Below are 16,010 nucleotides of genomic sequence, written 5' to 3' on the forward strand. Positions count from 1 at the left end.
CAGCACCACAGGGGCACAGGTAAGCAGTTCCGTCCTACATCTGTTAACACACCAGTTCCTTGGTGATTGTACATACCCATCAAAATAAACCACATCCTGAACTGTACAACTCTGCTAGTCTACAGGCTTGAAACGCTCTTCAGTTACTCTATCAGCAGAGTCCTTGAAAGCAAAAATTAGTAGTTTGGCTTTTTTTCCAGTGTTTAGATTGTTTTATTTCTGACATTTAGGTTTTGCAAATAAAAGATTTGAGATTTCTCCAGTATTTGTATTACCCTGCATGCAGCATTTCCCCCCCTCCCCGGTTTAAGATCCTCTATTAATGGAACACTTATTTCACAACTGCACTCACACAGACATTAAAGTCCTTAGTAACGCACCAGAATAATTGCTGATATTTTGATAGACTTGTGAAAGCTTGTTAGTGACTATATCTAAGCCAAAAAGCAGCACCAGGATTTGAAATACAGGTAATATTTAGGGCTTTAAGTCAACAATGTTCTCCGAAGCAAAAACTCTGATTAATACTGCCTTTCAAAAGATAGCATGTACAGTTACACAACTGCACAGAGTAGAGAAAACAAATATTTCAAAAGAACACACGTTTTGGGCTAATATACTTCAGTTAAGAAGTGACCAAAATGTTCAATTAAATGTAATTATTAATACTCAAAAAATTCATGCAATAACTCAGTGTTTATCTTGGGGGATTTCTGTTGTGGCAGTAAAACAACCTATTACAATTCTTTTACTCTTGAGAAAATCAGAGATTAAAGTAAGTAAAAGAAGAAATGGAAACAGAAGAGGTAGGATAGGAATACAAATCGGAACATATTTCTTCTACCGAAATTGATTCTGTTAATGAATAACTCGACTCACACAGGTTATTTCAAGTGGAATATTTGTACCAGCAACGGTGCCAAAACAGAACCCAAATCAAAGTCTATTTTTCTGTTTTTCACTGGTGTTTTTTGCTCTGTGTCCATGTATCATAACATTATTAACACCCAAATGTGACTTTTTTTTCCAAGTTCTGCACATCTATCTGCAGAGATTAGACATTTAAATGACAAGATGTTAATTCTTCTCCCAGCAGCCCTTTAGAAGTTTAATTTTCTACAGGGCTGGTCTGAGTCTTGAGTAAGGCACTGCTCAAACTGAACTGAGGCAGCTGACGTTTTTTGAATGTCAAAACAGGGTAGAATCCTGTGGGGCAGGACAAGCACTGATTTTTCTCCGCAATTACAAGTTTCTGTGGAGTCAGCAGGATTTGAATTTCTATTTACTATGGATGTTTATTATCTGGGTTGCAAACCATTTGGAGGTGTTACTTTCCCAACCCTAAATGCAGCTTGGCAACAATGTGGGGAAAAAAGATTGAAAGGCTACCGAAAAAATAACTGGTCTTATAATATGTCTACAACAGAAGGCTCATTTTTTCATTTTAAGGAGTTAGCATTACAGAAATCAGACCTGAACAGAACTAACCTTTAGCAAACAAAGTCAAGACTTCATGCGATTTCTCTCAGTTATGTGAAACCACACAAGATATCAGACATTAGAGAAAAGAATATGTTTGCAAATACTGATCCTGCTTTCTACGCTGAATGGCATCCTGAGAAAAAGGGCAAGTTTAATGCAAGCACACTGGGGCAGAACCCAACTTGGGCTCTAAGCTGATTCAGTTCCAAACTGGTTTCTGACTGAGTCACCTGCCTAAGCGGTCTCAAACAGCAGGGACAATTTTTGGAATCTGCATCATGGAACCCACTAAAGAGCCTGATCAGTACACATTAACGGCTTCAGTAGTCCACCAAAATTAAACAATCCCCTTCAAAACGCTCTTGAGTTACTGGTTATTCTGATGAATAACTATGCTGCTATCACGTCCCATCTGAGTGAGGCCCCTGCCACCAGGGAGGCTGTGGACCGGGACCCTGACCAAGGCCATTCCACCAGCTGCCACAGGACACTTTCTGCAGCTCTGCCATAGGGAACAAGGGTTGCATCTCTGTACAATAAATATCTGCAGAATTGCAAATGCTAACAGATTTTGCAAGTCCCAAGCTACCAAACCAGCTTTTGTTTTCCAACGAGAGATCTTTGATGGTCCTTTAACCAATCTGTTTTCCTAGTCCTTCTTTTACAAGCAGCTGTGGCTGAAACATTCCTTCCACTCTCCTCCCTCGCCCCCACTTCCTAAAGGAAATTCCATGGGATCACCTCTCCTCCAGCTCCGCACTGCAACAAAACCGTCATCTCCTGGGGGAGATGGAGCTTGTGCAATCACTGCGTCCCCGCATCTGTGACCATGGTGTGGACAGAGCTCCTCCGTCCACCTGGATTCAGACTGCTTGTTTTTTAAGAGGGTGTGCAATGGAGAACTGCCGATTGCTATTAGGCTAAGGGGAAGATTGAGTTTGAAAAACTTCAATCTTTGCTTAATGACAAAACAGAGAGTAAATTAAAACTATATTTGTGTTAAATTCAAGGCATCTCAAGAGACTGCCTGCATTCAGAGGATAGGACTGCAGAAGACAATTTTTTTTGCTTTTTTCCCCAATTACAATTTCCACAAAAATACATACGGCTCCCTAATGACATTCTACAGGCAGCATTATCGTACAAAAAAAATACCCTGGAACTCCTCAGAGAGTATTTCAGCATGAATTTCATTTGATCATGAATGTAATGCTGTCTGAATTTTATTTCTGTCTAATTAAAGTGCAAATATTGAGGGGAAGATAGAGAGTTTTCCTTCACATCATGCCAGGCTAGACATTTCATAACATGACTGCCGAAAGCAGATGCTAAAAAAAATAAAGGAAATGACTATTTAAACCAAACATCACATCTCCAGGCCAATCGCAATTCCCATGGCGTACCACGCAAATGCCTCGCCACTGAGTGCGGAAGTCAAGCCCTAACAAAAAGCAGCGTTTCGGTCTCCATGTCAGCCCTACATCTCTCCAGTGCATCTGGCAAAAGGGACATGCAAAACTTGAATACTGTTTCTTCTAAGCTGTACAAATGGGGTATTTAATTTTGACAGAAGCCTCTTAAAAGATCACCAGGTAGGACAGAAGCCAGTAGAGCCAGTTTACATACCAGACTGGTATGCAACTCCTCCTCTGACAGCATTGGCTGGGCAGGACACAGGTGAGATTATCTAAATCCTGGTCCTAGGGTTATTGTGGGTGTTTTTCTGCACTGCATTCCATACCAACGTGCACCTGCAGAGGCAACACAGCACTGCCACAATCAGTTATTACATCTAGGGAACATACCTTTGCTCTGAAGAGCAAAGCCAGATGAAAAAGTACCATTAAGGGAATTCTACTACAGATTATACAAAACCCAAACCATGCCACACCGCCTGAAGAAGGAGTAAAGAAAAGGATTATGCTGGTACCATACAACCTAGTGCTGAACATTACAAATCAATTACTGCACAATTCCCAAAGAGTCTACCTCCTCCTACAACCAAATGATATTCTGTAAACCTAGCACTATTTATGCAGAGATGTATGCAATAATGCTATTTTAAAAAATGCATACATACACCTCTAAAAGAACTAATTTGTAGAGGACTTCTTTCCACCCTAAAAAAGTAAGAACAATAGATAAGCTCCTGCTCCAATGTAATCAGTGTTAACACTGATCTCAAAGGGAACAGTTTCAGAGACACTGATGTATCACACTTAATTAGATGACATGAAATCTTATTCCACATAATTACGAATGAAATATTTCAGTGCAGCTGACAAATCTTGAAAGAAGAATGCAAGAAAAATGGAGAAGAAAGAAGAAAAAAAATTTCAAAAAATTGGAGAAGTTAGCTTTGAAGTCTCCCGTTCCGCTTTCCTCTACCCAGACTGTCTATCTGAAAGGGTTGTATTCACGTGCAACAGACATTTACTTAGACTGAACTGTGCAGCAATGACTTGCCCAGACCATTCTCCCAGAAGAGTTAAATGCAAAAGGCAGCCAGACTATTTCCTGAAGTCCGGCCATGCCCTTTTTCTAATGAGATACGTTGAGTACAACTGGCAGATTGCTTGTTCCTAACTGACCACAGCAACAGCAGCTCCCTGTGACAGTAAACGTTCGAGCTCCAGTTCACCACCTCTCATTCCCAAGTGTATTTGAAGGAGATGGGAAATGGCAGCATGGGGAGAGGTCACAATTACATGGCAAGGAAAGAACATGGAAACATTAATATGCTAATGGCTGTCACACGACTTCATGAAAATACGTGTTTTATTAAGAGCAGGGAACTGAAACAACTTCTGGGCGTTCTTGCCCCAAAACAAGGAAACGTTACAGTACTCAACTACCACTATCAAAAAAAAGTTCCCATGCTGTGGAAACAAAGCTGTCTGGTCTCTTCTCCCAGGTGATGGGGGATAGAACAAGGGGAAACGGCACCAAGCTGTGCCAAGGGAGGTTCAGGTTAGAGATAAGGAGGAAGTTCTTTACTGAGAGGGTCGTCAGAAGCTGGAACAGGCTGCCCAGGGAGGTGGTGGAGTCACCATCCCTGGATGTATTTAAAGAGCGGGTAGATGAGGTACTTAAGGATATGGTTTAGGGGGTAGACAGGAACAGTTGGACATGATGATCTCAGAGGTCTTTTCCACCCGAGCGATTCTGTGATTCTGTGAAATGTTTCAAAATGACCATTAGCCTGCCATTTGTTTTAGCTATGCCTGTGTTCATGATGCTAAATATTTAGGAAGGAATCTTTAAAATACTCTCTCAGCAACGCACATAAGCGGAGGAAGCCACTATAAGGTTCTGGTTTTATGTTCTGACCATCTTGGCGCAGAACAGTCTGTCATGGTAATTATATCTCTAACTTTGTTACCTTAAACCAGCTGCTTTCCTAATTGTAATCCCATTAAATACGCACATTATAACCATACAGCAATAATTTAAGGGGGAGAGCCCAAGTGAAACTGTCCAGAATAAAAACAGATTTCAAAAATATCATATGGACTACAAACAGATTGAGACAAGTGACATGGTACGAGCAAACAGCCTGGAAAGGAGCACACCAAAGGGTGGGCTGGTAAGATAATTTATGCCGAATTGAATGGGAGAGACCTGGGTTAAGCCTCAAAGCTTGAAATCTCACCCTGGGACTGGGGGTCATCAAGAGGACGAAGGGTCTGCTGCATCATCCTCATTTAATAATGTAAACGGCACAAAAGGAGTTCTCTGAAGAAAGTCAGCCTCACAGAGATGCCATGCTGCAGGCTAGCAAGTAAATCATAGGCAAGACAGTGGAAAGCACAGGGCTTTGGAACCACGTGGCTTGGGCATAAAGGTTATCCACAGCAACACACAGTGCTTAGTGAAAGTCTGGAAAGCACCTAGAAAACGTGTCAAAGCAAGTTACAAACTCCTGGCTGAATCTCCTAAGACCCAATCACACAAGGCCCTAATCGCAAGTTATTCACTAAGTCTCAACGACTTCAGTGAATAACTGGAATGGATTTAATCTTGCATCTTCAGATCCAGATATTAAATAAGCTGCAAGAAATGACTGTAACAGTCACCAAGTAAGTACAATTGAAGCCTAAATAATATATTCATAAGAAAAAAGCCAACACAACAGCTGAAGGAGGCACACCAACATATTGACAGCCACGCTGGGGGAAGGGAGTACAGTTAGGCATGACCGAGGCTGACAGCGCTCCAGCAACCTTGGAAAACCAGCACTTCATGGCAGAGGTTTGCTCAGTACAGCAGAGCTCATGCAATGGCACTGCATGGTTGGGAAAAGAAGCTGCGCAGCCAAGTCGGGCACAGCCAACGGCGGCAGAAATCAGTCCCAGCCTCACAGCCAGTGCTGAGGTCGGGTGGCTTCCTGCAGGCTTCCCCACACCACGCTCATCAGCTCCTCACTTTAATTTCTCCTTTCCTTTGCTCCTGTCCTTCTATTAAGCTAATTTCTCATGTCTACTCTGCCACATAAAAGATAATATCTGTGAGCCATTGCATCAGTTGCTTTGCCTACCCTTACCTACCCGATAGAAAGCTCCAATGGCCAGGACTGACTCTCACAGTGTCCCCCGACACTGGCTCTGTGCTGGCTGTTATAACATCCTTGAAACAAACATAATACCTACCTTCTTCTTCCCCACGCTTCTGCCTCTGGCACAACTGATATGAAGAAATTTGTTTTCCTGATGCAGAACTGGAGTAGCAGGCTCGAGTTTGAATGAACTATTCAGAAACGTGGCATTTCCCACACAAAAGCCAATAGTACTCTCTGCAAACAGCTGTAATCCCAGGTAAACCCACACCACAAAATTGTAATATGCTCTTTTCATCTTGGAAAAGTGGAGAAAGCTTCACCTAATAGAGCACTAGAAAGAACCAGGCAGATGAAGATGGAAAGTAGATTTGGAAAGACCTATATTGGCAAGGGAAGTACTTTTCCACAAAAACGGTGAACGTCTGGTAACTGTGTTTGTAAATACTCCGCAGCTGCGTTACCACAGGAAAGCAAGCCCAACGCTTCTATAATTTGATAAGAGATTTCTTCAGTGATTCACCAAAAATAATTGATCAAAATAAAAACATGGCCAAAAATTGGCACTGCTAGCTGTCGTGAGCAAGAACTAAAGCAAACATATTGACTAAAGCAAATAAAAGTCACTGTGTAACCAGATTCCCCACAGAACTTTGTAGATGCTTCTACCTTGTATTCCAAGAGATTATACTAAAACCACTATTTCTCTACAATAATCATCACTGAAAATAACTTTTCAGTACAGCACATATGATGTAAATCCATGATGATCAGAGGGAAAATATGGGCAGATGAGATGTCTCTGGCATTTGTAGTAATAATGACATTTTTCAACCATTATTTCCTCGACCCACAGGTGATTTTCTGTCTTATCTGAACACAGCCAAAAGATATAAAACAATGCCAGAGACCTTTTTCTGTACAACGATTGAAAACTCCTTGTTGTCAGCTAGCAAGATCATTCCTGCAATATGCTGAGCCTCCTTCCTATCTACTTTTAGCATCAGTGAACACCCTCTTAGGACAGCAAGATCCACTCTACATGAGGAAAAGGAGCTAAAATTACTCTAAAGCCTCCCAGTAAAAACTCAGGCATTTGGGAAGAGCTAATGAAAATATTTCTGAGATCTGCAGTAAACAGCAGCTTCTTCATTGACTTGTATGTGTCCAAGATTTCATTCTCCATTTATTTTGTATTGTGTCAGTTTAAACAATGAATATGGCAGGTTCACTTTCACAAATATATCACCCTCTATGTCCTAGAAGTTTAGGCAGATTTGTAGGAAGGAAACATTTTGCATCTGAAACTCTCCAGAGTCTATAATAAAGTGGATTACTGAGCTTCTGTGAACAAGGGGAGAGTGTTGTCATTTCGATTGCACCGCAGCATCAAGTTAGTTGCTAAGGGGCTGTGTTGGCAGGGAAGCCTAGGACTCTTAAGAGATTACCCAGATTTATGAAAGATATTCCAAGCTTAACATTTCTGGACATTTCACTTTGTTCCCTAGCAGAAATGGAGACAGGGCCTCCTTTCCTCTCAAGTACGAAATTTCGGAGAGAAGTATCTCACAGGCAGAAAAGCTACAAATTTCCAAGTCAGAAAATTCATTTCAGAATGGATTTAATAACCCCGTGGCTGCAGTTCTTGCCTTTTCTTTATCTTCAAAATTCATGCTGTTCCAACTACAATTACCCATTAAACAGAAACAACAACAAAATCGGAATATTCAGCTATCCAAGAGGAAAAGGACCAGTTACAGCAAAGGATTAAACTTATTTTTTTTCTAGGATGTTCACGCACCGATGAAATCCAAGGCTCTGCAAACCAAAATGTCTTCAGAAAGAGATTAAGGAGCCGTAGTAACCACTGCACAAATAGCAGTTACTGGGCGGCTCCAGTGCAAAATAACCTCACAACTCTGTCCTAACGTAACACGAGTGCACAGGCCAAGGTTTCCTCATCAGTTCAAAAGACAAAAATGGAAAGGAAAAATCCACTTCTGTAAAACATGCATTTGCAACTAAAATTCAAGTGATGAGAGGTCACTGTCATATGGGAAGCTGTACAAATGTTTACTTTATCAACGAATCTTTTCACAGATTGATAACCTGTACTCCTTTCTGTAAAATACCTGGCTTTCATCTGCTGTTCGGAAAATGGCCAAACAGCATGGTTTTTTCTTTAAAGACCTGAGAACAAGTTGTTTTAACTACAATACTAAGATGACCAACACGTGACTATCTTGAAAGTCCAAGTTTTGTTTAAAAAGGGAACAAAAAATGTCTTCTTTATAAATCAGGTACCAGATTTTTTGCCTCATATAAGCTGAGATCCAAGACTTACAGGTTTTCCTAGCTATTTTGCTAACATTTGTTGTGGTCTTGGGCATGTATTTTTGAATATCCTTAAGTTACTGATCAGCTAAACTGAACATAAAGTTACTTTGAGAACACCAGGCAGTAGTGTTGTATATAATTTCTTATAGAATTCTTACAGTTTTCTTACAGGTAGTACTGACAATTCAGCTAAGTGCTTTTGATTTCAAAATAATCCAGAAAGTGCACTACACGTTTCAGAAGTACTAAGGATTTTTACGAGTCAGTAAAACATTTAAGAAAGGTGATTTTAAACAGCCTATAAATAAGATAACTGCAAAATCTCTTGACATCTGACCCACACACAGCCAACATAAATTAGTCTGAAACGAGGATAAGCATCCAAATGCACACTGCAGTTTACAGTGATGCAGAGCAAGTACTTGAGGAGTTTGTATCAACAGATTCTCTTAGCCGTGAACAGCGGAGACCCTCTGTTGCAGGTTCTTAACAGCAAGTTTCACATTCAGTTGTTAATTTTCATTTTTCTAGGATTTCAACAGCATCATGCAGCAGCATGGGTGATCGTAGTTTTTACTAAAGCAATCGGTTCTGTTCACCACTATATTTCAACTTTCTTTGCTTCTCCAAAGCGCCGAACACATTCTTTTCCTTCCGATTGCCAGGGCAGTTGAAACTTGCAAACATACAACAGCACAAGGATTTTTATTTACAAATCTGTTTTCCTGACCTCGTAATCCAAACACTCATTCCGTGTACCTCCTATAAGCTCTAAAGGTACGACATTATAATTTATATTTAAGCATGGTACTTACGGTTGGCATAATTTTACCAGGTCCTGATCAGTGGTGTTTGGAGGCAGTGCTCTGATGTAAAGGTTTGTTTTACTTAATTGATCCCATCCTGAGTTGCTGCTGCTACTACTGTTGTTATTACTGCTGGTGGTGCTGGGACTAGGAGGAGCCATTGGGTGGGCTGGTACAATGGACTGCTGCAAAGGAAAAAGCGCATTAGAGGAAACCACAGATAGCAATCTCAGCATGCACATTAGCTCAGCATACAGCAGCCCGTTCAATATTTGGAGCGCTGCATTAAATCTGCACAGAATTACTCATTTATTTTAAATACACCTGCTTTCACACCACATTTGGGACAGGATTCACGTGCATATTCTGATATACCCAACTACCATCTGAAGCATGCTTAATGCACGACACAGGCTCAAGCTATATATAACTTCTGCTGAATATTACTCATAGGATTTTACCCCTCTTCATTGTGGCACCTGATGTGAAAGTGAAATAAGAAAGATTGCTGCTCTAGGTTCCAACAGATATAAACTAAGTTTATATCATTATGACTATTTCACACGTCATAAAGGAGTTACTGTGGGATACATTAAGACTATGCTATTTTCTTAATCTATTCAGAAATATAAAAATAATTAGAAGCCTCTTTTGTATCTCTTCTGACTTGTAGTACTCCACATAATACTGCTACTGGTTTTTTCAGAGACAGGGAAGGAGCAGACAGCTTAAAGACCAGACTTCGTATTAATCATGTGCCTTGGCAGAACTTTCATACTGCCACTGATCTCAGCACTTGTGGATTATTTCAAGTGTGTCAAGAAAAAGATTCTGTATAATGGCAAAAAAGTCAAGTTTCAAAAGGACATAAGCACACGAGCACTTCTACCTAGTCCTCAAGGTACCCATGCTATTGTTCTTAAAAATCAGACCCTAACGGCATGTAAAAATGTCCTAGAGAAAATCTGCAGCAGAGCAATCTTAATCATTTGCATGAACAACAATACCCTGTAGAGGAAACACTATGAACAGGTCTGTGGTGTTGTAAGAGAAGAATACCTTAACGAATATACTAGAGAACTCGAGTTGCCAGTGAAAGCATTGTGACTACAAGATTTGCACTGACAAAAGAACTGGCTGCACGCAGCCCCTCGCCAGCAAAAGCCTGAGCCTCCACAGCTCGAGGAGCTCACGGCAAAGAGCAACCCTGTGAACTGCGGGGCAAAAGCGGAATATAAAGCGAGATGTCAGTGGAGACTCACTTGTTTCTGCCCTGGTGTCACCCTCTTCTTTGGTCAAACAGTTGTGCAGCCACAGCTTGAACCAAAAAACCCCTTATCTTCCCTGTTCTGGTTTCACCACATGTGGTTTTGTGCTGGGCAAAGGCTGCGGCTGTCACAAGGCAGGGAACAGGAATGTGGAGGCAGAGAGGAGGGGATTACAGCTTACCTCAGTTTAAAGCATCCATAAAACTACAGCCTTAATACACAAGAAAAGCGAAACTATCTGGAGATAACCTCGGGAAATTGGAATGAAATTGTGAGTGGGAGGAAAGGAAAGACATGCCTCGTATCAGATACTTCACGATAATTATGTGTTGCTTTTTTGTGTTTCCCTAGGAAAGTTTTGAAATCTTTCAATTGGGCATATTGCAAAGTTTATTATGCAGCAATAATAGCCTGGCACAGCAAACTGCAACACTGACTATAAAATCGACATTGATATGTAGAAACATCGTTGTTGCCTAATTGAACTGAACATATGAAAAAAAATTCATGATCATTAAAAATTTCAAAACTGAGTATCAATATTTCATTGCCACAAGGCGGAGGCTTTGTTGGTTTGTTTGTTCTTAAATAAAGGTTTTTAGAAACATCAAATCTCTTCCAAAAGTTTTATACGCAGAGTTGAAGCGCTGATCTAGAATTTCTTCCAGGCATGATTTAAAACGAGAAAAAGATTAAACCCTCCCTCCAAGTCTGTAATGGAAACATTGACGGATTTTAACCATAGCAGCACAAGTCAGGCTGTCAGATCATTGCCAGGCAATTATTTTTAGGGTTACAAGCAATATAGGATAACAGAGCAACGACTTTCAAAACATTTTCATAACAAACTGAACAAACTTAAGTCTGGCACAGTGCTACTCTTCAGAGTTCTCAAAATGCACACAGTAATCAAATACACAACTGCTCTGCTCAAGGTTTCGAACCGCGCACGTCCCTCGTGCATGCACATACAGCTGTCAGAAAAGTCAACGCACGCTGACCAGTCATCATCTTAACTGGTAATGACCACTGGAGACTAAGAGCCTCCATTCTTTTTTCCAGTATCTTTGGTTTGGTTTTGCTTATACTTCTTACAATGTTTTTCCCTTCAAATCTTGGTTTTTCTAAGTTATGAAGTAGTGGAGTTTTGTAAAATCTTGTTACCAGCTGGCCAAAGACAGGAGAGGAAAATGTGTGTGTGTCTGTGTGCAGAGAGCAGGAATCCTAGCTCTGTCTTCCTGTACAGCATAAACACTCCATTCTGAGAAATTTCAACTTTTATTTAAACATGAAGATGCTCCAGTGCTAGGTGGTCACATGCAAACATGACGGGAATGTAAATGTGATTACAGTTGTCTTCCGAAGTTTACAGAGAGGTTTTCCACTGCTTCCACAGAAACGCACGGCTTTACAAAACACAGATGCTGGGCACACTGCAGCGCTCTAGCCCAGCCACCCAGTGACACACAGACAACCATTAAAAGGCCAGGGACATCTTAAAGTCATGTGACTTAAACACAGTTATCACGTTAAAACTTAATTTTAAAATCCAAATCACTCTTTCTGCTCTGTTCCTCATCAACAACTTGTAGGAACTAAACGACAGGGGTCTCTCTTTGTTCAAAGGGCCTTTTCTCTTCCAGTCGCGAAGGCCTCGGCAGCGGTGCAGGGCCTCGCTGCTGTGGCTGCGCTGGCAGAGCCTCCCACAGCGACAACGCGTGCCAAGAGAAGAGTTTTTCTGCTGGCGTAGTTGCATCACCTCCCCAAGCGACACGAGCTAAGCTGATAAAACTTCTCTGCCGGCACAGCTGCATCCACACCTGGGGTTTCACCAACCCGTGGATGTCAGTGGGGATGTATGAGTTTTTTCCACACCCCTGGCTGATGCAGTGCTGGCTGGCAAGACGTTCTGCTGTGAAGACCTGGCCAAAGTTTGGGCTTGTTTGTCTAGAAACAGCTTTCATGAACAATAACTGAAAGCTCTTCATAAAACCTGAAATCAATTTTGAAAAAAGTTTTGTTTTACAAACTGTAGTCTCTGCCGAGAATTCCTATCAAAAGCTGTTCTTAAGATTTTATCATATGCACATCACAACAGTTTGCAATAATGTAACATAAACAAAAACACTTCTATTAATTTTTATTTTTAATCATTGCACCTTACATTAAAATACTGAAAGAAGGAATAAATCTAAGTAACAGACTTGTTTCTTGCGACAATATTCCTGCTCACAAGAAATAAAATTTGATTTTCACACTGTTTGAGCATTTCCTCCTTACTCTTCACTCCCAAAGGCAATCAGCGATCTTCCTTTCACCACAGCAGTTTCCTTCCTGTCATCTTCAACACACATCTAAGCCAAAAAGGCCAGCGACAGAATAATCACCCCATATGATGATCACCTCATCCCATTCTGGAGCCAGCTGTGAGGAGCTCCCAACACCCTCGCCTGATCTCCCAGGGACCTTTCCTCCAGCCCTCCACGGCCCAACCACAGCAGTGGGAAAACCACAGGTACTCGTCAGGAAAAGGAAAAGCTCAGTGACAGAACAGTGCCCGTGGAGTGCCTTAAACCAAGGAAAACTGCCTGCCTGTGTTTTTCTCTCAATATAAAACCCAAATGGGAATAACCAACAAAACTGGAGAATATACTCTTCTTTATATGAATCATTCCTATCTTTCTTATAAACCACTCTGTGCTTAAGGACTGGAAATGAGTCAGAGCAGAAATTCGCCTGCCAAGGAGGAGAAGAATCTCTTTGCTGTCAACAGGAAAAAAACCATACAAAAAACCCCAACCAAAACAAAATGAAACAACCCTGAGAAAGTCCTTCGACCTGGGAGTTGAGAGATACTGATCCTTGCTGCCTCCACACTGCAAAAGTCCAAGGAAACTCCAACAAGCAGAAGACAACCTGGATAACAACTGTCCCAAAGCAGAGCGTGACTATTATGGTAGCAACTCTTAAGTCTCTAACTCTGTGCTGTGTTATAAAAGCATGTCTGTGAAGGTATATAACACGCTAACATTTAATTAGAAGTTCTTTCGCTCAGCTAAAATTCCTGATGGGAAAAAATACCACGACTTTTAACAACAAAGTTAGTTTTCACACATGTGCTCTAAATTCAAACCATAAATTACCGCATACAGTAACTATCTGATTTAGCCTGAATTGCTACTTGGATCATCTCATAGTTTCACAATGTTGCCACTGGTGTTTGCCTAGCTGTGTTCAGGTGACTAAGCTTCAAGTGTCTGCTCACCCTGCCTGACTGTGTCTAACCTCCTTGATTTCACTAAACAGCACCTTCAGTAATGAGCACCGATACAAAAATTATCATGCATTTTTGTGTATGCGTGCAACAGTGATAAAAAGTATTACATTACATGAATCTAGAACATTTCTGGATTAAATTGGGGGTTGATTTCTTCCCCCCCCCCATCAATTTAACACAGAGCTTTGTACATCCAGTGAAAGCTGGGGCTTAGGAAAATAGAAGATGCCACATGTAGTGAAGCAAGACACTGACACAATTAGTGCACAACTTAGGAAACAGGAGGTTGTATGGAATAAAGTCACGTTCTGAACAGAATGAAGAAATCCGTGTTTTTAACAGCAATTGCTGTTCTCTGCTGAAGACAGTTGTTTTATCCTTGAGATAAGGAATCAGTAAACCTTGAACACTTCATCTAAGCCTGCAAACTGATGGTGGTACCAGGGATGCCATTTCGAGTGCCTTGCACTATTCTACTTCATGGCAAGCAAAACTGAATTTCTGGAGGCCTCTCCAAGTCCAATTCTCAGTGGACGTGAGTCAAGCAGTAGAAATAAAGATGCTGCTCTTGTATTCACAGCTCTTGCCTTAGGGTAGGCTCTCCAACTGCTGTTCTCCAGTCTTTTAGCGCTTGTCACAGGAAGATTCAGGAAGTCAGCTGCTTTCCAAGCATTTTCAGGATGATACCAGTATAAAATGTAGAGAGCATCTCAGAAGCTGGGTCCTGCAGACGCTATTGAAAACCTTCCCAGGAGAGGAAAACCCTGGGACCTGCCCCCTTTTCCTCCTTTAAACCAAAGACTTTAAGTTCTCTCTGCACAGGTAAAGAACGTGGTGTCGCAGTGACACTGCAAGAGTCAACAGGACTATTTTGAATGGTTTACTGGCTGAGACCACGGATACCGTGTCTCGTGATCACAGAGCTATTTGCACACCCAGGATCCAAGCCTATTCCATGCTCCTTTAGGTAGTGAAGATGGGTGTTGGTGCTACAGTCACATGGAGCAGAAACAACCAGGTGCTGGGAAGAGGCAGGACCCTGTGGGTGGAGGCTGGCACCAAGCAGAGACTCCCTGTTATGAAATATCAGACAGCCTGCAAGCACCTGGAGATCCGGCCCTGGGTTTCTCCCAGAAAATTCTCTACACCTTCCATACCCTGGCGTGGAAGAATTATGCCTGAAATACCACAGCTGGCATTACGATGGACTACAACAGACAGGTTAAGATTCAAGTACTTAAAAAACAAAACACACCAAAGACAGAAATAAAGCCCCTTAGCTTTAATTTTATTCCTTAACACAAGCTTTAAGAGGACTTTTGCAAGAAAGAAGCAGAGTGTTATGCCTTTTTTCTTGCCTGCATGTTATAACCAAGTCCTATGAAAGCTACTTTTCTAAATACAGATGACAGTCTTCTCCATAATAAAAGGAAATAAAAGGAAACACAGACATAGATATCGTCACATACCTATGAAAGTAAAAAATGAAAGTTATTTGCACATTGACTTTTTAAAAAAATTAATATTGTCTTTCTTCTCAAATTCACTGTGTTTTAAGTAACGTGAACCATCTTGCCAGTAAGAACAAGAAAGGTTCCTGACTGCTTTCCTGGATTTTGCCAATACACCTTTTTTTCTGAACAATTTAAGGCGGCTTTCCTTGAAATACAGAAATGCAGGAGTCAGAAGGTGCTTTTCTCAGCTTCCTTTTAAAAAGATCTTCATGAAGAGAGGCTCTATCAGCAACGAAACAAGTCAGTCTTGCATAAATCCTTAGTCACAGCTCAGGTGCTCTGAACAACTTCACCACTAGACTGTTCCGATTATAAACCAAGCCCTCTCCCTTTCCCTTGGGATGGTGAGAGGACAAACCATCGTTCACAGTAACATAACAGGACGGCATTGGCTTTCATCAGAAAGCAACAACTACTGAGAACAGAAGGTACAGAAGTACACCACTCCAGCCTGTTACAAAATGTCAGGGTCCCATATTTTTACAGGAGATGGAATCAATATTATTTAAATTATACACATTAAAGCTTAATGCAACTGCAACCTCCTGCTAGTAGTGATACAAAGCTCCAAATCTATGTATTTCCTTTTCATTAAGACACTTGAAAAAGTAGGAGTATAATCCTGGCCACATTGAAATTCATTACAAAGCCCACACTGATGCCACCAAACAGTTTTTTTCACCAAGAACAGGTTTGGGATTTTTCTCATTAATATTATTACTAAATAATGATTTCTAACACTGAGACAGCAGGAGAGATTGCAACAGAGCA

The 16,010-nt window shown here is 41.1% G+C and overlaps 1 protein-coding gene across 2 annotated transcripts in view; it reads right to left on the minus strand.

Moving 5' to 3' along the window:
• The window catches only part of RBMS1 (RNA binding motif, single stranded interacting protein 1), a 68,310-nt gene extending 58,948 nt beyond the window's left edge, over positions 1-9,362 (minus strand). The window contains exon 1 of one of the 2 annotated variants that reach the window (XM_010186418.1): positions 9,190-9,362. In XM_010186418.1, the coding sequence (XP_010184720.1) occupies positions 9,190-9,341 (152 nt within the window). In that variant the 5' untranslated portion in view covers positions 9,342-9,362. The remainder of the gene's footprint in view (positions 1-9,189) is intronic. The other variant, XM_010186410.1, reaches the window with a different exon arrangement.
• Between the last annotated feature and the right edge of the window lie 6,648 nt (positions 9,363-16,010).

This window comes from Mesitornis unicolor, unplaced genomic scaffold, assembly GCF_000695765.1.
Source record: "Mesitornis unicolor isolate BGI_N332 unplaced genomic scaffold, ASM69576v1 scaffold20270, whole genome shotgun sequence".
Lineage (NCBI taxonomy): Eukaryota > Metazoa > Chordata > Aves > Mesitornithiformes > Mesitornithidae > Mesitornis > Mesitornis unicolor.